This window comes from Aplidium turbinatum, chromosome 16 (genome assembly GCF_918807975.1).
Source record: "Aplidium turbinatum chromosome 16, kaAplTurb1.1, whole genome shotgun sequence".
NCBI lineage: Eukaryota > Metazoa > Chordata > Ascidiacea > Aplousobranchia > Polyclinidae > Aplidium > Aplidium turbinatum.
The window spans coordinates 12812644-12840143 of NC_137487.1; the positions used below are offsets into that span (position 1 = coordinate 12812644).

The following is a 27500-nucleotide window of genomic DNA, read 5'->3' on the forward strand; positions in this document are numbered from 1 at the left end:
AAAACGCAAAATCAGACTGTTATTTAAAATTAACAGTCTGACTAAAATTTACAAAATCAAATTTTCTTTGTTTTTCAACGTGTGAGGATGTTAAAACCTATTGTGTCATCTGGGGAAAAGAATAAAGAAAGCGTAAAAATCTAATTTTTAGAAAAAATTACTTAAACGTTTGCCCAAACTTAGAAAAACCTGGAAATTTCTGCAAAATGTGACAAATCAGGCCGTATCTTTAGGTGGCCATGAGTCAGCCTTCTGTGCCTCTGACTCAAACTTAGCGAATTGTTCTCTGAAAGTCTGTAGGGATCCTGCCAAAGAGGCACACAACGCTGAAGCAATGTTAAGATTTTGCTGCTTTGCTTGAAGAGAGGAGCTGCCTGGAAGCTAGGCCTATTCCAAAAAAAAAACACTAATATTCCAGTTTCGAGCAACTCTATTTTCTCGAGGAGTCCATTTGCCTGCTGTCGACACTATGTATTTTGCTCTTGGTCATTCGAAAGTTTCTCCAGTGCCTCCTTTTCAAAGAAAATCGTTTTTTTAATAATCTTACTGGCATCAGTGCTTGCGGACCATAGTGTTGTAGAGAGCCTCTTTAGCACTCCACCACATGAACACTCCAAAACGCACCACCGGTGTCCGGTGTGTTGAAGCAGCAAAGAATACATAGATGTAAAGTTTACAATAATTAGGAAGGGACAAGACGTTGGGACTAGTAATTTAATCATATAACTATAATATTCTCCTATGCCATTCCAGTTTGCAAGCCAAAAATTAGTTAGGCCTACCAACTATGTTTTGCTCACCAAGCGCGGGGCCCGTAGCAGCTGCTACATCTGCCACTATGTTAATCCTGCCCTGCGTTGATTTGTATTAGGCTCAAAAGTGCCGAAGTAGGGAGATGGGGGATATATCCTCCCAGGCCCGTAGCCAGCCGGGGGCCAGGGGGGCCTCGCCCCCCCCTGGCAAAATCCCAACATTCTCGAGCAACAGCTACAATTGTAATGATTTTGCCCATCTTTCCCGTTGCAGAGCTCCAACCTAGGCCCAATTAACTACAATTGTTTTGTTTAGTTCACAGCTAAGATGATTAAACAATTTCGCCCTCCCCCCTACCCCCTCCTTTGGCAACCTCAACATGTTCCATTCAACGAAGGCCAACAGGTGTTAGGTTGGTAGAAAAATTGTCAGAAACTGTGCAAAATAAAAATGTTTTGGGAAAGAATGATATCCTAACAAAGAAGGAATGGTTTTCCAGCAGGCCTACAAACCGGTACAAATTAGGCTATTTGATATCAGCTGTCGCTATTCTCGGTAGGCTACCATACCTAATTCTAAGGGTCAGTGATAACCAATTTGTGCAGTGATAAACCAAATTTGTGCAGTGATAAATCGCAAAATGTGCAGTGGTAAAGCAAGTGGTTTTTGAAGACAACGCATACAAAATATAAACCCGTAATCTTTTAAGCAGTGTTTATTTTTTCTCTTCAATCAGTGTAAATAAATTTTGTTTCTAGTTTTCTAATCTGTAAACGTAAAGTGTTCAACCTTGCAGCAGATATTGCTACATTTGGATCTAGCACTGCCGTTTGTGAGTGTGGATTCACAGTGTTAACAAGGGTTGACGCTCCCACTTAGACGGAGCATGTTACAACCAAGACAGGCAAACTTGGTGCTTATGGCCTTTGAACATTCTGTATCAAAATCTATCGATTTAGACTTGTTTGTGAGACCGTTTCGGGGACGACGGTTTGCATCCAAACATCCGCGATTGCAATAGACTAGCTCACGGGTGTATAGGCGGAATGTAATCATATATTGCAAAATCCTCGGCACTAGCTTCTTCGAGCCAGTTAAAGTTTTTGCTCATAACCAGTGGCGTAGCCAAGGAGGGGTTATGGGGGCTGCAACCCCCCTTTGGCACGCGTGTGACGTCACGATATTGAGAATGATGCTTTCAGTCTCTTTATGTCACTAAAACAAAGTTTGCCTAACTTTAAACGAAACTGCAAAGAGCGAGTTTTGCCATTACCAAACATTCAAATATCTTAGCCTGGAATTAGCAACAAGAAAACAGAGACTTGTAGCTTTATTTCCGAAAAATGCCGAAGAAAACATGATTTCATCCTTTTGCTATGCCACCGGACAGCACCATTTTACAGGAATATTCAAAGCCACATTTTTGTTGAAAATACTCTCAGAATGCACCAAATTCAAAGTAATTTTTCAAAATTTTCTGGGGAACGCCCCCCAGACCCTCCGTCGCTGGGTGTCGCGATAAGTGAAACTCGCCGTCAAACCCCCCTCCCCCCTTTCAAAATTCCTGGCTACGCTACTGCTCATAACAAGTGGCCTAACGCTATTTATACAACAATTGCTGTGTTATGTTGGTCATTGTAATATGGTTGCCGTGATTTAACTAGCGGATAAAATAAGAGACCAGTGTTGGTCTTAACACTAATCTGATATATCGCAATTTTTGTGGATACCGGTATTTAAGAGGTTAAAATGCCAAAATCATTTAAATTTTTTCGGCCCCCCTAACAAAAAGTTGGCCCCCCCTAGCTCTGCGGTCTGGCTACGGCCCTGTATCCTCCCCAATATTTTGGCAGCATCCCCTCCAATAATGTAGAAAAAATTATTTGCTATGAAGTTGTAGCCTACTTCGATTTAGTTGTTTGCAAGCATCTCGAATTGTTGTTGTTTTTCTTTTATTGATGTTTGATCACAGTTCTAAATTGTCTTGGATTTGACGCAAGACAATGAAGAACCTTCATTGAAGGTATTAAGGACGAGTTGGACCAGGCCACTGGCCACGCCACTGCAGTAATGCTTGTGAGGGGACTCATTGTATTAATCTCCTGTGCAGGCCTTATGTCTCTGGTGGTATGCAATGGATTAATCTGCCTTAGGCTACTGTAGTCTTAGTAACAGAAGAACGCAAATAGGGAGACATTAGAAAAACTGATACTTCCCATTCTCGGAGAAAACTGCTTGAATTTTATATGTCATGCAACAAGCAACATATCTACACCCAATTCTTTGTCTAGGTGATGAAGAAAAACAAGCGTTTTATTTTTTTATTATTTAGAACAGTGGTTCTCAACCTTTTTTGGTGTCGGGGCCGAATTTCAAACTTCAGAGTAGCCTACGTATGGAGCCGCATGAAAACACTCAGGTAATAATAACGAAAATTTTAAAGCATGTAGGCTATCAACGAATAGCAACACTAACAAGAAAAATAACACAAATCAATTTAATGTCCAACTTGACATTGGCTTTGAGCTTAACAAGTTTGTCAAAGCGAGGCGCAATTGCAGAGGATGCAATGGGTAGGCACTTTAACATCACCCACTCGTCGAAGAGTGCCTGCTCTTCAATGCGAAATTGCTTTGTGTTTTAGTCACAATTTTCCTTATAAACTCCATTGATTGCAGTCATTAAGATCCTTCTTGCACCCAGTTCAGTTGCAGAAGAAAATATAGTATTAGCAGAGGGTGGGAATCGAACCCACGAAATCGAAATTACTACTCCTCTGCCCTAACCATTAGGCAACGCTGGTTGTGGCAAAGCATTCAGTTAAATTTCTTTGTATCAAAATCTTTCGATCAGAATATCACGTGTCGAGTCACATGACTGAAATCAGCTGAATCGCGAGTAAGCTTTTTCGACGAGTGGGTAATGTTAAAGCATAGATATCTTACATATAGATATGCAACTCAGTGGTGCGTAACGATGTTTGAAGGCTAACAGCGTAGCTATGGCTGTATGCATTGACTTCAAACTTGGCACAGCAAAACAACTTTATTTTTAATATATTTTTTTGGTTTTTGTTTAAATAAAACTTTCTTCGTTTTCAAGCTGACGTATGGATTGCTTGTGATGACGTCACATTCTCGTTCCGCATGGACTGCTTTATGGAGATTCTGGCGATTGAAAACAAATCACAGTCACAGAGGGTACCTCTAAATACCCATTGTCTGGCATTGTAGGCATTGTCGGGCATTGTCAGGCATTGTCGGCTTTTTGGGGGGTTGTGGAGCATTTTCAGGGGTTGTCGAACATTTTTAGGGGTTTCAGGTATTGTAGAGTAGGCTAACTACTTTCAGGCATTGTTGGGAATTTCTAGGCATTGTGTAGGATTTCCAGACATTGTCGATCATTATCAGTGGTTGACAGGCTTGTGAGGCATTGTCGAACATTTTCAGGCATTATCGAACATATTCAGGGGTTGTCGAGCATTTTCAGGGGTTGTCAGGCATTGTAGAGTAGCTACTTTCAGGCATTGTTGGGAACTTCCAGGCATTGTCTAGGATTTCCAGGCATTGTCGATCAATATCAGTGTTTGACAGGTTTGGTAGTCATTATGGAACATTTTCAGGCATTGTCGAACATTTTCAGGGATTGTCGAGCATTTTCAGGGGTTGTCAGGCATTGTAGAGTAGCTACTTTCAGACATTTGTTGGGAATTTCCAGGCATTGTCTAGGATTTCCAGGCATTGTCGATCAATATCAGTGTTTGACAGGTTTGGTAGTCATTATGGAACATTTTCAGGGATTGTCGAGCATTTTCAGGGGTTGTCAGGCATTGTAGAGTAGCTACTTTCAGGCATTGTTGGGAATTTCCAGGCATTGTTGATCATTATTAGTGGTTGACGGGTTTGTCAGGTATTGTCGAACATTTTCAGGGGTTGTCTAGCATTTTCAGGGATAGTCAGGCATTCTAGATTAAGCTACTTTCAGGCATTGTTGGGCATTTCCTAGCATTGTCTAGGATTTCCAGGCATTGTCGATCATTATTGGTTTTTGACACGTTTGTCAGGCATTGTCGAACATTTTCATGCATTTTTATTCCCAGCTCTGCATGATGAGCAGAATGATCCCTTTCTATTTTGCGTAGGTTGTAAACGTATTTGCGGTATACACAGAGGTGGGCAGTAACTAGTTACAAAAGTAACTAGTTACTGTAACTAGTTACTTTTTGAGTAACTGTAACGGTAACTTCGTTACTATTTTCCAAAAGTAACGAAACGCGGTAACTAGTTCCTATTTTAACACTTTTTCAACAGTTACAGTTACAAGTTACTTTTGTATTGAAATTTTAGTTTTTAATTGCCGTTTATTTCTCTGCACGTGTTTGTGTCTTGCTTAGTGCGTGTTTGCTGCGTTTTGCGCAATAATGCATTTTTTTCGCAGATGTATCGGCGCAGCACTGCGCATGCGCGGTTCTACTTTTGTTTTGTGGTCTGGTGGAGAAGGGTTGCCATATTGGCGAATTGATCGCCAAAGTCTAGAAATCTGGCGATTTTTTAAGACGTTTAGCTTCATATTTATGATTTAGCTCTTTTTTGGCGATTTTTTATAACTGATTTGGCTAAATTAGTTGTTTTTGGCGATTAATCAATATGTACCAAAGACAGGCAAGACACAACAATGCAACAGGGTTGAGCATTATAATAATAAATTTTACATATTTACAAATGAATTTAACAGTCAAACGTTTTCGGTTTAACTTAAGCCCTCATCAGGAACCTGAAAATATTTATAAAAATGCAGTAAATTTCAACTTCTTGAAGGTAACTAACTAACTGACTTTAAGCATCAAGAAACCCGCATCGATTAAAAGAAATTTGTTGATGCTTATAGTCAGTTAGTTATGGTTACCTTCAAGAAGTTGAAACTTATTGCATTTAGTGTAACGCTTGCAATGCCTCTAAAAAGATTGTCTGACATTAAAACCAGCAACAGCATTGCTGTTTGCTTGCCGTTGGTGGACGTTCTTGTGGAAGCAATACAAACCAGATTTGGTCATTGGTTCGAGGACAGCGACTGCATTCCACCTACAATTTAGACTTATCTGTGTTTAATGCCTGATCATTAAGCGACACTGCTGAATTGAAGACAAAAATAAAACAGAACATGCTTCAAGCAATTGAAGAAGCAAACTGGTCTGCTGAAGAGGGGAGCAGCAGCGACGCTGAAGTGGATGGTGGTAGGTAGAGCCACGGATGACTTTTGCACCACTTTACGCAAATACCTAGAAAAGAAAGCAATGCGCGTTGAATCTGTTACAGGAGTATTTGGAAGCGAACCCTGAGGACAAGTTAAGCGGATCCAGATTCACAATTGGACCGATGAAAAAACTGTTTTAAAAACATAACACTCCCATTCCGTCAAGTGCTGCAGTAGAAATATTGCTTTCATTGCAGCACTTGTTCATCACCAGACTATTCGTTCATCCCCGACGCCGACACACGCTCCATCGACCTGATACTACCAAGACAGGCATGGGTACGCCTCAACCGTCTCCGTACCGGCGTCGGGCTTTTCCGCTCAACCATGCACCAATGGGAAATGGCCTCTTCCTCCTGTGAATGTGGTGCCGAGGAACAGACCGCAGACCACATCATTGATTGATTGATTAAATCTTTATCCTCGGACTGGGAAAGCTTCTTGCAGAACTTAATCCTGGCAGTTTCGCATACTTGTAGAGGCTTTAAATCACTGACGCAGGCCCGGTCACCGAGATTGACAAAGTGAAGTTTCCGATTGTTGAAGTCTTATTGCCGGGAAATTATTCCATCTATTAGATGCCGCTAAATAGAGAGGAGTCCTTAACGTGCGTTGCTCAAGCGCATGCCCTGAGAGTCGAACCAGTGCCGCTTGATCTTGAAGCTTTTTCGTTCCAGAAGTGACGCGCTAACCAATTGAACTATCGGGGCGGACATCATCGATGACTGTACCATCTTCAAGCCACCTAACGGAGTGGAAGGTCTGCGTCATGGATGATGAAACCGAAGACTGGCTGCTCTCTAGTAGCCTTCCAGTGTAGTCCGGGAACATCGTGAATCTGGGGCGGTAAAAGGATACACTTTCGGCCCCAGGGGCTCACACAACGACGACGATTGGGCAAGGATGGACATTTTAAAGCCCAAAAGGGCAGGCCTGAGTGACGAGCACTTTGAAATGCTCGTATTTCTCAAAGGAAATAAACATATAAGCCACTGAGTATTTTTTTTAAATAAAACCTTGTTGGTTTTGTACTTGTGCTGTTATGTTAGCATGGATGGCTCTAACACTATATATCAAACATTGCGGTTAAACTGGGCTTGCATGCAGAGCTGGCCAGGTGCAGAATTTTATGTTCAGATTTGTGAGTAACTGAAAGTAACTAGTAACTGTAACTAGTAACGGTAACTAGTTACTTTTTAAAATTGGTAACTGTAACGGTAACTCAGTTACTATTTTGGCCAAGTAACTGTAACTGTAACTCAGTTACTTTTGAAAGTAACTCTGCCCACCTCTGGGTATACACAAACACAGCAGCGTTTAAATGACCTGGCTATCATAAGTATCGACAACGCCTGACAAACCTGTCAAAACCTGGTAATGATCGACAACCCAAGAAAACGTTCGACAATGCCTAACAAACCTATCTACCACTGAATATGTTCGACAATGTCTGGAAATCCTAGACAATGCCTGAAGATGTCCGACAATCAGTGGCGTAGCTAGGGAGGGGGAAGGAGGAGTGGACTGCCCCGGGCGGCACGTCTGGGGGCGGCACTTTCAGACTACGATTTTTGATTTTGATTATAATCTGATAAAAACGCATTTCATTTTCACACAGGGCCGGATTTAACTGATGAGAGGCCCGGGGCACTTTTAGATCAGGGGCCCCCGTGCAAAAAAATTCGCCTACGACGCGAAACACCCACTCGACGTCTACAGTAGCATCAATCCAGCACTGCACAGCATTTTGCAGAAACCACAAAAGCTAAAAGAAAAAAAATAACACGAAATCACATCTTTTTCACGTAGGGGGGCCCTTTAAAAGTCGGGGTCCGGGGTACCTGCACCCTCTGCCCCCCTCTAAATCCTAGACAATGCCTTGAAATTACCGACAATGCCTGAAAGTAGCTACTCTACAATGCCTGACAACCCCTGAAAATGCTCGACAACCCTTGAAAATGCTCGACAATCCCTGAAAATGTTCGACAATGCCTGAAAATGTTCCATAATGACTACCAAACCTGTCAACCACTGATATTGATCAACAATGCCTGGAAATCCTTGACAATGCCTGGAAATTCCGGACAATGCCTGAAAGTAGCTACTCTACAATGCCTGACAACTCCTGAAAATCCTCGACAACCCCTGAAAATGTTTGGCAATGCCTGAAAATGTTCTATAATGCCTAACAAACCCGTCAACCACTGATAATGATCGACAATGCCTGAAAGTAGCTATTCTACAATGCCTGACAACCCCGGAAAATGCTTGAAAATTTCCGACAATGCCTAACAACAAGCCTGTCAACCATTGATAAGTAGGTAAAGACCTTTTTTGGAGCTGTAGTTCCAGGCAGGGTTGCCAGATACTCAAGCTATAAGAAGGCCAAATCCATTATAAAATAAGGCCGAAAAAGGCCAAATTTTTTATTTAGTTCTATAGCTAAATAAACGCTAACAACTTAATTGAAATAATTTTTTGAAAATGCCATTTTACAATCAAATGTGACAGATAATAATTTAGCACTGTCAGAGCATAATGACCGGTTCGTTTGCATAATTTGATTAATGAAAAATTACTGTAGTAGCAGATAAACTAGAAACCATTATTACTTCAATTCATGAACAGTGCTATTCGGAATATCTAGCTAAGCAATAAGCATGAATTTGTCTTATTGAGTATATGTACCAGGGAATCAGGGATGTCTACAACTACAGGATTGGAAACTATTTTCAGTGCTATACATAACTACAGAAGAATTATTAAAATAAAACACTGTTTGTATCAACTAAAGAATGTCTAAATTCAATTTCGCAATAACAATATAAAATATAGCCTTCACTCACATCAAAACTTATTTGATGTATAGAAGTTTAAAACCACAAATCTAAAAAATCAAAAATAAACGAATGCAAAGATTCCCTGTCGTTCTGTAGCATTTTGCGTATTGCAAACCGGATCAGAAGTAAACGTGGAGTGTTCAACAATCAGTAAAATGTGTTGTCGTAGGCTTTTATAATAAACTTATTCACAGACCAACCCAGTACGAAATCAATACGTTTAAGATGTCATGAGAACTAAAACTTATACTCGGTTTTGAAATTATTTAGCAGCAAACAAAATACGACAAGATTGCACAAATGGAATGCAAACACATCACATTAACAAGGCAAGTGTATACTTTACGGTTTGCGGCAGGTGCAACTTAATAGAACCGCCCTGCCCACTGCTAACACATTCTCTACTCTCTACCTATGTCTCTACTCACGAATTAAAATTAAAACGAATACCGGTATAAGCTAGGCTCTAAGTGATGATAAGTGATACTTTTATATTACAATTGAAATTGAATTTCCTTAAAATAATACTTTCTAAACCGGTCAAAACTTGCAGCCATAAAATGGGCCAAATAAGGCCAGATTTTCTGGCCTTATTTGCATCAATTTTTTTTAGGCCAACTGCAATTTAAAAAGGCCAGTTTTCTGAAATTTGGCCTAAAAAAAGGCCATTTGGCAACCCTGGTTCCAGGACAAGCTGAAGTTTTATTCAATTAATCTACTGAGTGTTACCAAAATGAAAGTTACTGCTGGCTACCGAAAGCTGTGCTATAGCATTTGGTAGCCTAGTTATGGTGTGTACCAAACATTAAAATTGTCTTGGTTTGGCGGTTGGATCCGTGATGCTAATGAAGCTGTCTCAGCAGGGGGGAGGATGCCCCCTGCCCTCAAATTTTCTCTGGATGGGGGGCAATGGTGCCCTTTTAAGGTCATGTAAGCTACTGCACATTTTGCAATATAGGCTAACAACTTCTGCTATTCGCTTTTAGCCAAATTATAGGGCCTATAGCCTACAGTAGGCCCACACAAATTATCCCGTGGACACATTTTATACTTTGCAGCAGATTGTGATGCTATGAATGTGAAATTTACCTTTCGTTTCTTGTTCAAGCTATTGCAATTATTCATCTGTCTCACATTTCGACTTTCATGGCTAATAGCGGGAAAACGAACGAGTTGCCCAGCATTATCGCTACCGTATATCTCACCCTAAAGTCGTTCCGGCCCCCCTCTATCTCAGGTTTGTAAACTGCCTACAACAAGCTTTACTACATGTGTGCTTCTCTCTGTTTTTGTTTTATTTTTTGCTATTTGTTTTTTTGGGTTTTGTGGCCGTGCTAACTACTGATATATAGCCTACTACATAATTTTTCATTCAGGCACGTTTTAAACATTTCAAGGTTTTGCCACCTTTTCCCGCTCATTAACGTGCTGGTAGGTTTATATCGATTTTTGTAGTTAGTATCTTTTTCGTCCCGGACGCGTTAATGACGAAAAATAAAATGATTGATTTGATTGATTAATGAGTCACTGGAAATAAGCTTAAATGGTAGTTCCAACGATCATGAAACAGAAGTCGCTTAACCTACGTAAAGAAAGATTATTGTCTTGATTTTTCATAGTAGGCTATTCTGTGAAAACTTGAAATATACGCCAAACAAAATATTCCAAAGGAGCTCAAAAGCCACCACTCGCCAAGCTCAAACCGTACAATAATAGCCTACCATAGATACGCTAGCCAAGCTGGCAACCTTGATTGTTGATTGTGTCCATAAAGTCAGTCGAGCGTGACGATAATTCCACGATTGCTGAGTTGCATATCTATATCAGGGTTGCCAGATGGCCTTTTTTTAGGCCAAATTCCAGAAAACTGGCCTTTTTAAATTGCAGTTGGCCTACAAAAATTGATGCAAATAAGGCCAGAAAATCTGGCCTTATTTGGCCCTTTTTATGGCTGCAAGGTTTGACCGGTTTAGAATGTATTATTTTAAGGAAATTTAATTTCAATTGTAATATAAAAGTATCACTTATCATCACTTAGAGCCTGACCTATATTCGTTTTAATTTTAATTAGTGAGTAGAGACATAGGTAGAGAGTAGAGAATGTGTTAGCGGTGGACAGGGCGGTTCTATTAAGTTGCACCTGCCGTAAACCGTAAAGTATACACTTGCCTTGTTTGTTAATGTGATGTGCTTGCATTCCATTTGTGCAATATTGTCGTATTTTGTTTGCTGCTAAATAATTTCAAAACCGAGTAGCCTATTAGTTTTAGTTCTTATGACATCTTAAACGTATTGATTTCGTACTGGGTTGGTCTGTGAATAAGTTTATTATAAAAGCCTACGACAACACATTTCACTGATTGTTGAACACTCCACGTTTACTTCTGATCCGGTTTGCAATACGCAAAATGCTACAGAACGACAGGGAATCTTTGCATTCGTTTATTTTTGATTTTTTAGATTCGTGGTTTTAAACTTCTATACATCAAATAAGTTTTGATGTGAGTGAAGGCTATATTTTATATTGTTATTGCAAAATTGAATTTTATACATTCTTTAGTTGATACAAACAGTGTTTTATTTTAATAATTCTTCTGTAGTCATGTATAGCACTGAAAATAGTTTCCAATCCTGTAGTTGTAGACATCCCTGGTACGTAGCCTATACTCAATAAGACAAATTCATGCTTATTGCTTAGCTAGATGTTCCGAATACCACTGTTCATGAATTGAAGTAATAATGGTTTCTAGTTTATCTGCTACTACAGTAATTTTTCATTAATCAAATTATGCAAACGAACCAGTCATTATGCTCTGACAGGGCTAAATTATTATCTGTCATATTTGATCGTAAAATGGCATTTTCAAAAAATTATTTCAATTAAGTTGTTAGCGTTTATTTAGCTATAGAACTAAATAAAAAAATTGGCCTTTTTTTGGCCTTATTTTATAATGGATTTGGCCTTACTATAGCTTGAGTATCTGGCAACCCTGATCTATATGGTTAAAGCATCTATGGTTAAAGTGCCTACCGATGCAATGCGCTTTGTTGTCTACCTCAATTTCAAAATACTTTTCTTCCCAAGCGCTTTGGAAGATCCGATTCTCCTGCTTTATAGTTTTATAGCGGCAATAACTTACTGTTTTTCTCAGTCTGTTTTATAGGACCTACCAGAAATTTTACACGTTTTGTACACAATTTTTACACAATTGTACACAATTTATACACAATTTTACATGTTAAGCATCCCACCATATCAACCTAATTATTTTACTTAATGGTTTATGATTCACAATAAGTGGACAATGGGCCATTCACAACAGTATAAAGTAGGCTACAAGGTGTAAGATGTAAAATGAAAAGTTCACTGACAGTGCAACCTCTACGACACAACGACAACGCAGTTTGTAAACAATTTTGACAAGTCAAAAAATAATCGCCCTAATTACATTATAAATATATTTTTTTATATATTTTGTGGGATTTTCTGGGATCAATGAAAGCCGCAAGAAGGCTAGCTTGTAGCCGTATGCTGCTCTGAGAGCCGCGGTTGGGAATCACTGATTTAGAACGTATTATTCACATTTAATTGTTGATCGTCCAAATAGTAGGCCCTCACATTTGCAAACCTCTTAAATAACCCAAGCAGGGGAGGATTTATGGGGGCCCCCCGAAATTTTGTGAGGAATTGTTGAAATTGTATGTTTCAGCATCAAATTCAAATGGTTTGATATGCTTCTAAACAGCTGAATTGAATTGATGGTAGTCCCACGGCGGACTTAACTTATCCCGGGGGGGAATAATTTTTTGTTATTATTATGGTTGAAATGATCCAACGATCAGGCTCCGTTATTTTTTCTTTCGTACAATTTCAAATACATTTTAATAGCAACATTTTGTTGGAGCTGAGTCAGCTGACTCAGCTGAAACCAACGCTGAACCAAATGACGTCAGTTGAAACAATCTGAAACCTTGAATTGCTGTGACATCACAGTGGATATAACCTATGAATGATTGCGGTTTGCAATTAACCAAAAATTGTACAGCAGATTCCGGCTAGTTGCTGAGTTACGCTACTCTAGTGGTCGCAGCGAGAGCTAAGTTTGGTAAGCTAATTAAGCTGGTAGCCTAACAGAGTAAGACAGCACAGGAAAGGTTCTATTAGGCTAGCCTACCGCTACCACTTGACATAAGGTCAAACGTTTTCCTCTATTTTATAGCATATCGTAATTGTCGTAGTATCATTGTTCTGTTTTATCTTTTTTTCTTTTTAATTGATTTTCAAATTTTCTTCCCCCGCCCGAAAAAAACTCCTGGATCCGCGCCTGAACCCAAGTTTTATCTTAAACTTTTATCACAATGTAGAGCTGAAAATATGCAACTTTTCAAAATGTACTGTAGAAGTCTCCTCAGACCCCCTGCTGTTGAATTCGCTTTCGGCGAACACGAACACCTCCATTTCTTGAACTCACCAGCCGCAACTGAGCATGTAATACAATGTAATTAAAGCGTTGTAATAGCGCTAAAAGCTTATTTTTTCGAAGAGAGCGAGATAAAATTTTGGAGGACGATTGCTCCCCCAAGCCCCCCTCGTGGCTACGTCACCGTACCTGAACAATTGACAGAACGTAGGCTTGGCTTATAGGCTACCCAGGTCCCTGCATGTTGATGTAAAAGGTGTGGTCGCAATGTGTGAACAACCATAGCTTCTACAGATGTTAGACTACACTAGCAACGATATACTCGGCGTACTGTTTTAAAATAAAGTCTGAATTCCCTAATCTGTAGTCACAGAGGAGTACGCAAGGAAAGTTGGTTAAAGTTCTTTATTTAATGCTTTATCTCATTTTTTTCTTCACCAACACAATCTACTGTATTAGAATGGCTTTTGTGTAAATGGAGTTTAGTAAATACTGCACGTATTTTTGTTGTCATAGGCCTACAGCAATTAGGCCTACCGGTACAACAAAGAAATTGTCTGTGACGGAACAAAAATGTAAAAAGTTAAGCAGCTGGTAGCCTATCGAAATTTCTAAATTTTTCCCTTGTTTTTTTGCTTTGGGGTGGGCTACGTACAATCAGGGCCGGGTTTAGCTGATGGAGGGCCGGGTTTAGCTGATGGAGGGCCGGGGCACTTTTAGATCGGGGGCTCCCCGTGCAAAAAAAATTTTGCTCCGTCGGCACGAAAATTTTATGCTACCGTACCGTGGACCCAGACTAACCACTTTTCTTGAATAACTGGTCTGTTTACGCAGGTGGCTAGCCTAACTATTGGCAGACATTGCTTCCGAGAGAAATCAGGACTGATCGGGAAACAACGCAACAAATTTTTATCATGCGTTGCACCATGTGTCTTAAGTTGAACTTAGCCTACTTTCCTCAGCGTGAAATTAAATTCCTTTGAAGTTTAGATTTTAATAAATGTAATGATATGAAAAAACGTCTTTCTATATGAAATCAACAAAGGTCACTCGAGTACACTTGCGACAAAATTGCCATTGTTGCTCACTATTTTAACTAGAAAAACTTGTAGGCCTAGAGTCATATTGTGTGCATATCTCATATGCGGTGCCGCTTCAACCAGTGTTTAAAGATGTTGCCACATGCCTGTAGCCTACTGCTCCATATCCTCCACTGATTTTGGTGGCTTGGCGACCCTTGATCAGGTGATCGACGTCCTGAATGTTAGATTCGCAGTGTTGGCATCCAGAGCTACTGAGAGTACCCCACCTATGTAGTGTTTGGGAAGTGCAAGCGTGCTTGCTGATGATCCTGTTAGCTGCCACCTACTGTATTGTTGTGTGGAATCCTGGAAGAGCCGTTGTTGGGTCGATGATAATGGTCTCCTTCCCATGACAAACCTGCGTGCCAGTAGGCTATTGGTTCCATTCAGATGCCAATCAAAAATGTTGTAGCTGGTAACTTTAGCATAGATGGAGAAAAAATTGTATGCACATAATAAGCCTACAAGCAATGAAAATAGCTCAACAAAGCATTTAATCCATTCCGGACCTTTTGCAATGCAAAGTTATGGATCACAGTATCAAATAAAGGTTTTACATAGTCTGATGTGATGCACAATAGGCTGTTCGATAGGTTTTGAGTCATGGTGGAGCATAAACAATTCTTTACAAATTTCTATGTGCTAAAACCACGTTTTTAACTCGCATCCGTTCGAGATAGGCCTACCGGTTTACATAAATAATTCTCAAAGCAACAAAAATATTTTAGAAAATTGTTTCGAAAGTTGGAATGAATGATTTTTTTGAGTAGAGATCATGGGGTGGTGCGTTACGGTTTGCAGCTCAAGTTTGCTGTCCAGCTTTCTTTTAAAAGTACCAACTCATCCAAAATGTCATGATTGTGGGCTACAACTTGTCTAAATTTGTTCCACAAGTCCCAACTGCACACCATGAACTCCAACTAGATTTTCGCAGTGACATCCACAAGCAGAAAATAGGCAGGAAGGTTTTACTTCCTTTAATCTTGCATAAACATCTTTCCCCTTCCATGCATGTTGGATCCATTATCATATAGGCTACCTGGCCAACGCAGTTTTTTTAAAGGGCCCCCCTACGTGGAAAAGATGTGATTTTGTGTTATGTTTTTTTCAGCCTTTGAAGTTTCTGCAAAATGCTGTGCAGCGCTGGATTAATGTTACTGTAGAGGTGGTTTGTCGCGCCGTAAGCGCAAACATTTTTTTTGCTGGTTCTTGTATTTTTTTGCAGAAATTTCATCCAAGCATGACAAATTGCCACAACACGCTCGAAGCTAACGTCACTTACCCAATCAACTACTGCTTTCATTCGGCGATTGGCGAATCACCATGTCACTGTTTCGTTTAACATGCTGCATATCACTTGCGTGGGCGTCCGCAAATAGGGGCAAATGGGGTCAGCTGACCTCCCCTGGAAAATTGTTGGATGAAAAAGCGAGAACAAGCAAAAATAGGCAATTTTCTGAAAGGGGGGGAGGGGTGAAGGTGAAAAGAGTGATGACTGGCTGGTCAACCTCTCCGATTGTGATCATCACCCTTCTTCGGGAGTATCCCACTTCCTCTTAATTTACGAAGATAGCCTACCTACGAGCTACCCGTAATCGCAAAATTCGACAACTTGAGCTCCTGTACTCTCAGAACCACATTACCAGTGCGGGCATTGGCTTTATCTCACATAAATCTGAAGAAGGATAATTCACAGTTTCAGATAAAATCATCTCGTATTTCGTGAATTCAATGAAGCTGTTCGTAACATTGAATCATACAGAAAAGAACAATCAGCCACAGGGGCGTATCCTCAATGGAAGCAAGGGAAGCATTGCTTCCCCTGTCAAAATTGAAAAAAGAGAAAATTATATTTTTCAGTAAAACGGTTTCGTAATTTCTTTACCTGAATACAAATTAGAACGGTTTCTAACTCATGTCACCGTGTGATTTCAGCTCGGTTTTAATTTTAAAAAAGTTGGAAGCTTACGGAAGCGAAGATTCGTATCGCTTCCCTTGCTCTCGTTTTTGCTACACTAAGAAACAAGTGAGAGACTAAGAAAAAAAAGCAGAGCAAAGTTTGCGCGAGTTACGTTTCTTTTAACTAATCCATGGAAGCAACTTTTCAGTCGCTTCCCTGTCGCAGGGTTACCAGATTGGCTAAATTCCTCAAATTAGGCTTTTTTAAAATTAATTCTTCAAAATGCATAATAATCAATACTTCTCAAATATTGTAACCCTACCAGATGAAACCATGTTCTCCATTGCTCAATATATGTTCTATACTTGTTTAATACTTGTAATGTGGCGGAATAAAACTCATCCACTACAGTCCTTTTATAGGCTACCTGCTATTTTTCGGGCTATACTTGCAGAATTATTTTTGCTACAATTTATTGAAATCCGCTACAAGTCATAAAATGTATGTGCATTTTATTGTTTTTAATAGAAACAGGTAAATATATCCATTTGGCCCTTTTGTCTAATATTTTCCTTGTTTTGGCCTATTTTTGTATTAGCCTACACTTGTCTACAAAAAAAGAATTTTTTTTTGCTTCATGTACTTTGAAAACTGATTTAGAGTAATTTTGGGGTGCTGAATCCGAATCTGACCTCAGATTTATCATATCACGTCAGGTTTGTGAGATATGATAACAACAACTTGTTACTTTTGTCAAAAGTGGAAGATTTGGCGTTGTGTTTACCACCAACATATGCAGTGCTATAACGAAAGGTTAGTGTTAGACAGGCCAAAACAGAGCTTAAATAAGGTTACTGGACAAGCATTGCCATAAGCCAGCTGAAATCTTTTTGGTTTCATGCAAAACATTGACGGGGGAGAGGGTCAGTTATACTTTTAGCCTCCCTTTTAGCTTGTTATTACTGCCTTGTTAATAATGTTGGTTAGAAAACAAATTATTATTAAAATTATAGTTGGTAGGTGTATTTCAGCTACTTATGTATCACATGGCCTGGATTTCTGGATATAGCACAATGTGTATGTACAATAAACGCAACGTCAAATCTTCCACTTTTGACAAAAGTAACAATTTGCTGTTATCATATCACATAAACCTGACGTGATAGGATAAATCTGAGGTCAGATTCGGATTCAGCACCACAAAATTACTCTACCTCAGTTTTCAAAGTTCATAGAGCAAAAATCGTGTAGACCAGTGTCCCAATAAACATTGATTGTTGGGGCAACATTGGCAAGAAGTTGGCCGCAACATTGGCAAGATGCAGACGCCAACATTGGCAAGATGTTTTATGCACCATTTGGATGCATCTGGCCAGCGTTGGCGTCTGCATCTTGCCATCGTTGGCTTCTGCATCTTGCCAACATTGGATTATGCATCTTGCCAACGCTGGCTTCTGCATCTAGCCAACATTGGCTTCTGCATCTTGCCAACGGTGGCAAAATGTTTTATGCACCATTTGGATGCATCTGGCCAGCGTTGGCGTCTGCATCTTGCCAACGCTGGCTTCTGCATCTTGCCAACGTTGGCTTCTGCATCTAGCCAACATTGGCTTCTGCATCTTACCAACGTTGGCAAAATGTTTTATGCACCATTTGGATGCATCTGGCCAGCGTTGGCGTATGCATCTTGCCACCGTTGGCGTCTGCATCTAGCCAACGTCGACTTCTGCATCTAGCCAACGTTGGCTTCTGTATCTTGCCAACGTTGGCAAAATGTTTTATGCACCATTTTGCTTCATCTTGCCAACGTTGGCATTTGTATCTGGCCAACGTTGGCAAGATGGCTTGTGCACCATTTTGCTTCATCTGGCGCCTAAATTCTGGTTGACTTTTATGCACCATGATGCTGCTTCATCTGATCTATTGACTATTGTGATGCCCGCGCTTTGACCAAGGTTGGCCATGCAAAGCAAGCTGGTGCATAAAACATCTGAACAGCATTGGCATCTACATTTGCCAAACGTCTCTGTACTTAAACCTCGCTCATCACCAAAAGTTTATTGTTGAACCTAGCTAATCCTTGGGCGAAAGAACAGCAGCAACACGGATTTATAAGCAACACTTCTCCCTTTGTGACAAAGCAAAGTAACAGCCGAGCTTCGTATATTTTCACATTTATTAGAAACAAGCCACATCAAATCGTATTGACAGATGGAGATTCATTGCACATCAGCAGCTTTTTCTTGTGTATCTTTATCATTGTGAATTCCTGCGAATGAAACAAAAATATTCAAATCAAGAGGGCTGTTTGGCAACAGTGTAGGAATCATAGGCGTAACCAGGGGGGCAAAAGGGGCAATGCCCCCCCAAATTTTCAAACTTTGGATTCCGAAGTTGAGCCCTTTGTTGAAAATGCAATAAAGTTTGTAGAAATTTATATCGCTTTCCAAGAGATCTGGCTATTAACACCCCCAAGGACTTGTTTTAGACACACAGAAAGACACCAATAAATTTTCCAAATCATAAATCGCCCAAAATTTACGCGATTTACATTTCTTTGAACTAATTTGTGGAAGCAATTTCAGAATGGCTTACTCTGTTGGGCTTTTGTGTAGTTATTGAGTTTTTGTTTAGCTGTGTTTTTGGTGTTCTCTAATTTAGCCGCAGTTTTTGCCAGTTCGTGTGTAAGAGCTATCTTTAATAAGTTAATAGCTGTTTATCTGCTAATAAATTTCATACAAATATTACCCTAAAAGTGTTTTCAGAAAGCGCTATAATCCATTATTTGAGTGTAATTTTTCAAAAATTTTCCGGGGGAGCATGCCCCCGGACCCCCTTAGAATACGCGTGCCTTCGGCACGCTCTAACCCCGCTACCAGTTTTATTGCTTCAACCCACCAGGATACGCCACTGCACATCAAGTGGCGATGGCTTTAAATCAAACACTTTGTTGTTCTCTTCAATTCATCAAATATTTGGCCCCCCCAAAACATTTTTCTGGCTACGCCACTGTGTAGGATTTTGATCAGTTGTCGTTCAGGATACTACGAAGTTAATTGACAATCTGCAATATCAATGTAATATCCCTCTCTCCAACGTGCGTGACAAAAAACTTATCATTCGATTCTGCGCCACGCAGAGCAATAATCAAGTTCCAATACATTCTAATTGCGTGTACAGTAGTTATTCAACAACTAAAGCAACACATGCGCTGTTGTCTTTCAAACATATAACAAGCTCACCAAAAGTTAGTTTTTGCCGTTTTCAGCCACCTTGCCTGTCCTTCCAATTTCGAAATCACTCTGAAACTCTTCATCAATTTGCTGCACGGCAGCAGCTTTGTCGTGCGCCATCACCATGTCTAATCATGAAAGTAAAAAAAGAAGTGTTAAATCAGTATATAAATGCCGTCATAGCCTACTAACCACCATGTTCGTTGTTCACATCACTGCGAATACACCACTAAAACATTTTCATACATTACTCAATACATCATACATTAATCAAAAGAACAAAATGGCATAGTTATGACATAATCATTTAGTCGTAGTAAAAACATTTATCCGTACTCACCAAGAACAATCTTTTTCAGATTCTTTTTTAAACAATCAAACGAGTGCTTAGACTTCACGACGTTTTTTTTCCTTTCTTTTTTCTCGACATGCTTTGAACTGTGTTGTGTTCGATAATAATAGTTGGTAATAAGTCCACTGATACAATCGCTTGCATTTTTGCCAACAGCTTGACTTAAATTTGCTACCTGCAAAATGTAAATCGAATGTAATGACAGGGGTTTCATCCATCATATTAAAAAGCTTCAGCACTTGTTACAGACATTTTCGACTGTTACAAATGACAGCCAACGTTTAAAGTTTATTTTGGGATTCCAGTCGTCTGTTTTGTTGCGTATGTAGGTCGCAGTGTAGGCTACTGTAGGCTATGTTGTCGCAATGGGCGCAAAATAAAACATGTTATTATTATTATTATTCAGTTGACGGCAATGAAAGCTACATTTGCAAATACTCTACAACCATCACAGACCTATCCACACGACATAAAAATACAAACACATTCAAGCAGTCAGGCAAACACTGCCGGAGCAGCAAAATCAAAGATTGAGCAGAACCCTACACATGTTGTGGGACATCACAAGCTCTGCTACTTTGCTGATATCTTCTTAGCACTCATCTAGAAGCACTGGCACTAAATTTGTCACGAGAATATTTCATATGAAAGTTTTCCATTGGTCATTGAGTTTTATAACTTTCTCTAAATTGAGTTTTATAACTTTCTTTAAATTGTGTAAACGTAGCCTAGTGACAAAAACGACTTTACACAATTATTTCAGGTTCAATGAATAAAAGACATTCACTTACCAGGTTTTCATAAACATTGTCGTAAGTCATTCTTATAGTTTCATTTTGATCATTTCTAAAACTTCTTTCGGCCGTAATAGGCCTATCTCAATTGAATTCGATTTTTTATATTTTCGATGCAAGAAGCGAAAATTCCTCTTAGCGCTGTTCACATAAGCATTGTATTGTGCTTTCGGCTCTCCACGTAATTGTGTATTGAGCACAACCGCCATGCTTGAACAGTCGAAGTGAATCGAGTGACGTCATAATCCCTTTAGCAAAGGATTAAGTCATGGCCTCTGTCTTCCTTCATCAAAACAAACCAAGTTCTTCTGCTAAATTGCATCTCCTCACGTAGATATAACACATCGCCGCATTCTAAAGCTTTGTTGCCTCTTTCACTTCAACGCGTCATATTGCCCAGTCAAAGTTTAAGTAGTGACGTCATAATGGAGTTTTCACAACAATTATTGTGCCTGCAGTGTTGTTCTATGCACCGCGGGAGTAGAAAAAACGATTTGCCGGATCGTTGAAAGTAAAAGTAGCAATCGTTTTGTGAAATCTCGCTTCAAGAAATTGAGGAGAGATTTCGACGCAACATGATTGCTCCTGAAGCTGGCCTATTGTGCAAGCTTTGCTACATTTAAAGTAAAGACGCCCCTTTGTTGGCGACACGAGAATCTCACCCACGTGGTCAAAATCAGACAGTGAGCGAGACTGCTCTCAGAACAAAATCAACAAGTGATACTGCATCAATCGATTTTTTTTTACATTGATTCAGCGTCTGCAGACAGGTCAGCAGCGCGGCGGCAGTGCAGCCGCAACTCAATGATTACATGATCACCACAATCATGCTGCTGTGTCGAGCGCTACTAAACATCAACAAGTGAATTCGATTAAGCTTACAAGTTGTTTTAAATTTTCTTGAACTGCACGCAAATTTTGAGGTTAGTCCTGAAAAAATGTTTTCAAAAATATTACAAAACATTTTAGTATAGTTAAACTTGAAAATTAAAAAAGCTTTTGTTGAACATAAGAAAAAAATGAAGACCTGGCAACTTGAATTAGCAACCACGTTTTTAAGTTTATCGCTTGTTAGTTACCTTACCAACGTCTGCAGACGTTGAATCAATGTAAACAGAACGGATTATGCTAGTTGGGTATTGGAGGCGCCAAAGCCTAAACTTTCTGGAAGTGTTCTCTGAATCACAAGACATTTATTGCACTAAATTATCTGAAGCAATTGAATATGAACAAACGATTTTTATCATGGCGTTGTTGGTACAAGAATACGGTATGCGAAAGAAACTGTGTTTTTCCACTAAACCACATGAGTCATTTAGTTAAAGAGTCATTTTATTGTTGGCTATTAATATTTTCAAAGAATAAATCCAGTGAAGCTGAAATAAAGTAGCCAACGTTGCAATTGTTTATTTTGTAGAAACGCGTAGGGCGAATGGAAACTTTAAACTGGTTCGGTATCAAGCACGTTATCGCGTTCGCGTTTTGTTGCTCCTACCTTTTTCTAGACCTCTGCTCCGTTTGGCATAAACAAACTTGGCAAACTGTTGGCTACACTTCTGACCAACTCTGGTCTTAACTATTCATAGTATACTTGTACGGTATCAAAAAATAATAACAGCATTGATAGCCTATTATAAAAATGTAAAATTGTAGCAAAATCATGGTATACATTTGCATAATTTTAAAGAAAACACCGAAATTGTTATGAATTGGCACAACGCTGGCAATGCTTCTGACCGATGTTAGCCAACCACACAACTGTGTTTTGAAGCAATACCACATGAAAAGAGGTTTGTGTTAGTAATTTTAAAGATTAAAACAAATAAACCTGAAATAAATCTTTGAGACCTTTTTGAACGCATGATAAGAAATAAGTTATTGAAATTGATGGCGTATTGTTGGCAACATGTTGGACATAATTGCCAATCTTGTGCCCTCACATCCAGGATATAGCCGACATTGCAATTGTTTATTTTGTGGAAACGTGTAGGGCAAATGGAAACTTAAACTGTTTCAGTATCAAGCACGGAATCACGTTCGCGTTTCTGTTGCTCCTACCTTTTTCTAGACCTCTGCTCCGTTTGGCATAAACAAACTTGGCAAACTGTTGGCTACACTTCTGACCAACGCTGGTCTTAAATATTCATAGTATACTTGTACGGTATCAGAAAATAATAACAGCATTGATAGCCTATTATTAAAATGTAAAATTGTAGCAAAATCATGGTATACATTTGCATAATTTTAAAGAAAACACCGAAATTGTTATAAATTGGCACAACACTGGCAATGCTTCTGACCGATGTTAGCCAACCACACAACTGTGTTTTGAAGCAATACCACATGAAAAGAAGTTTGTGTTAGTAATTTTAAAGATTAAAACAAATAAACCTGAAATAAAATCTTTGAGACCTTTTTGAACGCATGATAAGAAATAAGTTATTGAAATTGATGGCGTATTGTTGGCAAAATGTTGGACATAATTGCCAATCTTGTGCCCTCACATCCAGCATATAGCCGACATTGCAATTGTTTATTTTGTGGAAACGTGTAGGGCTAATGGAAAGTTTAAACTGTTTGGGTATCAAGCACGTTATCGCGTTCGCGTTTTGTTGCTCCAGCCTTTTTCTAGACCTCTGCTCAGTTTGGCATAAACAAACTAAAATGAAACTACTTTGTTGGCAAACTGTTGGCTACCCTTCTGACCAACGCTGGTCTTAAGTATTCATAGTATACTTGTACGGTATCAGAAAATAATAACAGCATTGATAGCCTATTATTAAAATGTAAAATTGTAGCAAAATGATGGTATTACATTTGCATAATTTTGAAGAAAACACCGAAATTGTTATGAATTGGCACAACACTGGCAATGCTTCTGACCGATGTCAGCCAATCACACAACTGTGTTTTGAAGCAATACCACATGAAAAGAGGTTTGTGTTAGTATTTTTACAGTTTAAAACAAATAAACCTGAAACAAAATCTTTAAGACCTTTTTCAACGCATAATAAGAAGTATTGAAATTGTTGGCGTAATGTTGGCAATGTTGGCAAAATGTTGGACAAAATTGCCAGCCTTGTGCCAACATACCCAGCATATAGCCTGTAATGTTCATAACTTACGTGTAACGGTAAGTTGATCTTTGTGGGCTCTTCGTAAATCAAGATGAAGGCAGATTCATTTACTCTAAAATCTGGTGACCTACCACAGCTGTAAACATCACATAATAATAATGAATGGTTTGATCGGCACAGTGCAGTAATCAGTGGAGCGTGTTAAATCCACATGAGGCAGTATTGCTTATCTGTTACACCTCCCTTCTTGCAGGATGTTCTTAAGCATTACTAATGACATTCACAACTGATAACAAATCACAAGCACGGTATAAATAATTCAATCACGATATCTTGCAGGTGTCTTAATATGTCTGCCAGATCGTGTCGTGCGATTAAGAGTATTCTCAACAACCTGCGGAGTAGTTTCATTTGGTGGGGACACTAGGTTGCTCTGTGTGGATGACACTTGAGCATTGTGTGGGAAGCTGGATGAAACTATGTCATCTAAATAATCATAGTTACGTACAGGTGTTGAATTACAAGCTTTGTACAAATCACGCCGGTTTCGTCTAATTTGTCCATGAGAATTTTCAATGACGTACGAACGAGGCTCATCTCTTTCATTATTTACCATAGCTTTTTCCCAATAATTGTCTTTACGATAACGGACTTCATCTCCCTTTTTCAATACAGGCAATGACTTAGTTCCACGGTCATAATAGTGTTTCTGACGACTTTGCCGGTTACACAAATCATCATAAGCGTCAACAATTTGCGGTACAAGCAACTTCGTCGCGATAGGCAATTTTGTACGTAGTCTTCTGCTCATCAACATTTGTGCAGGTGAATACTGCAATCCAGCAATAGGCGAGTTACGATACTCTAACAATGCAATATACAGATCAGTGTCATCATCATACGCTTTTTTCATCAAATTTTTGACGGTTTGGACAGTTCTTTCAGCCTGGCCATTACTTTGACTAAAACCAGGGCTAGATGTTGTGGACTTAATACCCCATTTGCTGGCAAATTGTAAAAACTCTTTACTACCAAATGGCATATTATCCGACACAATTTCCTCAGGAATGCCATGACGTGAGAAAATTTGTTTCAATTCATTAACAACACTTTTTGCAGTTTTATCCACAAGTTTCACTACTTCAGGGTACTTGGAGTAATAATCTACTACAACAAGATAATCAACATTGTTAAGAGTCATTATGTCCGTTCCAACTTTAATAAAACGTCCATTCGGAATCACATGAGAGATTAATGGTTCTCTCTGATGACATCTTTGATACTTGCCGCAAGTTTGACAGTTTGCAACAACATCTTCAATGTCTGCACACATTCCAGGCCAATAAAGCAGTTCTCTTGCCCTAGATTTACATTTTTCACCACCTAAGTGGCTTTCATGAATTAAAGTCAACATTTCAGATTGTAACTTAGAAGGAACAACGATACGTTCATTTGAAAAAACAATGCCTTCAGAGAAGTGCAATGTGTTCTGCATATCCCAAAAACGTCTTGCTTGAGCCGGTACGCTTTTCCGTAGACTTGGCCATCCATTCAAGCAGTAGTTGGATATGGTTTGTAAGGTTGGGTCTTCCCTTGTAGCTTTTCGGAATTCTTCAAGTTTCGGAGAAGAAACAGGTAAATTTGTAATCAGTGAGTGTATAACATACTCAAGCTCTTCATTCAATGCATTGTCTGATGTCTCCGGTAAATATGCTCTCGATAACGTGTCAGCCATATACATGTACTTTCCTGGTACAAATTTTACTCGAAGATCATATGGTTGCAATCTCAGCATCAGTCTTTGAAGTCTCGGTGGAGCCTTGTTTAAAGGTTGCTTCATGATTGTTTCCAGCGGTTTGTGGTCGCTTTCAACAGTCACGTCTTCTTTTCCATACACATACTGATGGAATTTCTCGGTTGCAAACACAATGGCAAGCATTTCCTTTTCAATTTGTGCATAATTCTTTTCGGCTGATGTCATTGTTCTGGACGCATATGCAATAGGCTTACCCTTTTGCAATAAACAAGATCCTAAACCACTCTGTGATGCATCGCACTGAATTGTTACCGGATTGTTTACATCATAAAACGATAAAACTGGCTTACTTGTTAACACAGTTTTCAAGTGTGTCATCGCTTTGTCGTGTTCATCTGTCCATTTCCATTCAGCGTTTTTCTTTAAAAGTTCACGAAGGGGTGCTGTAATCGTTGACTCATTCGGTATGTACTGCGATAAATATTTTGTCATTCCCAAAAATCTTTGCAGAGATGCAATATCGTTTGGTTGAGGCATGTCTGCAATGGCAGATACTTTCTTGTTGTCTGGCTTCAACCCATCTTGTGACACGAAATTTCCCATGTATTCAACAGTACTGACTTTAAATTGAATCTTGTCCTTGTTGAATTTCACACCCTTGTCCTGTGCTCTGTTGAGCACACTTCGAAGAATTTCGTCATGTTGTATTTCATCAGTGGCTGCGATAATCAAGTCGTCAGCAATAACATGTACACCCAGTAAGTCGCCAAACGTTTCTTCGTTTCGTTTCTGCATAACTTCACTGGCGGATGAAATACCGAAGGGCATTCTTAAAAATCTCTTTCGACCCCATGGCGTGTGAAATGTTGTGAGATAGGATGATTCGTCACTCAGCTTCACATGCCAATACGCATTCTTCATATCAATAACAGTGAAAACATTTTTCCCTGATAACTTTGCTTGTACATCTCCTGGCGTCGGGATGTTATGACGTTCGCGCATGATAACCGCATTAAGTGGTTTGGGGTCTAAGCATATACGCAAGTCTTTGTTTTTCTTCTCAACTACCACCAAGTTGCTCACCCATTCTGTTGGAATGTCTACATTCGCAATGATGTCATCCTCTTCAAGCTTGTCCAGGACGCTTTTCAGTTTGGGCTGTATTGCATATGGGACTCTACGGGGTGGTTGAACTACAGGTTGTGCATCAGGCTTTATCTGAATGTGGTACTCCTTTGCATAGGTACCAACGCCGGTGAAAACATTAGCATAATTAGTGTTTACGCTGTCACGTGATAAGGGTTCACTACATACATCCACTCGCTTAACTAAATTAAGTTTCGCACACGATGATTCACCCATTATCGATAAGTTTACAACATCAGTAACATAGCACAATAAATCAAAGTAATCACCGTTCTTATTTGCACATTTAATCACAGTAGTGCCTAAAGGCTTCACATTTAGATTTCCAAAACCACAAAGCTTAGTGTTGGTTTTAGTTAGTACTTGGCCAGTCATGGCACTAAACAATTTCAACGGTATCACGTTGGCTTCGGCTCCTGTGTCTAGTTTAAACAAGACAGAAAATTTGTGATTATCTCCATCAATAACGGTAAGATGAGTTTTCATTCTGGATGTAAACTCTTCGTTACTGTTAATTGATGAGATTCTCAGGAAACCTACATCCTCATTTTGTGCTTCAATTTCATGCACGGGTACATGTCTTGCCGCACTGTCATTTGATCTCCTACAAACACTAGAAAAATGATTACGTCCACCACATTTATGGCACGCTTTGCCGTAAGCTGGGCATTTTCTAGGAGCATGTTTACCACCACAATATTTACACTTAGTAGGCCTATAATCAGTTTTTTCTACTGCACGTTTAAAATTATTGTGCCTAGTATTAGTACTGTGCTTGCTCACAGCATTGATAGCATGTCCGTTTGCAGAATTCATTACTTTCATGTGATCCTTGCTGGCTTCTGCCGCATGACATATGTCCAGTGCTTTAGCTAATGTTAGATCAGGCATTT

The 27500-nt window shown here is 39.4% G+C and overlaps 1 protein-coding gene across 1 annotated transcript; it reads right to left on the reverse strand.

The window, feature by feature from the left end:
* Window positions 1-18194: 18194 nt before the first annotated feature.
* On the reverse strand, window positions 18195-20779 carry LOC145785785 (uncharacterized). The gene is made up of 4 exons (XM_082597496.1): window positions 20626-20779; window positions 19823-20009; window positions 19492-19610; window positions 18195-18518 (listed from the first exon to the last, which is right to left on the reverse strand). The coding sequence occupies exons 1-3, from the start codon at window positions 20653-20655 to the stop codon at window positions 19498-19500; spliced, it is 330 nt and encodes a 109-aa protein (XP_082453622.1). The 5' UTR covers window positions 20656-20779; the 3' UTR covers window positions 18195-18518; window positions 19492-19497.
* Between the last annotated feature and the right edge of the window lie 6721 nt (window positions 20780-27500).

Excerpts from the sequence above, each read along its gene's own strand:
- LOC145785785 (XM_082597496.1), bottom strand. The coding sequence starts at position 20,655 with ATGACTTACGACAATGTTTATGAAAACCTG. Across the intron at positions 20,010-20,625 it reads ACAATGTTTATGAAAACCTG|GTAGCAAATTTAAGTCAAGC; the intron begins GTAAGTGAATGT and ends TACATTTTGCAG. Across the intron at positions 19,611-19,822 it reads TCTGAAAAAGATTGTTCTTG|ACATGGTGATGGCGCACGAC; the intron begins GTGAGTACGGAT and ends TTTCATGATTAG.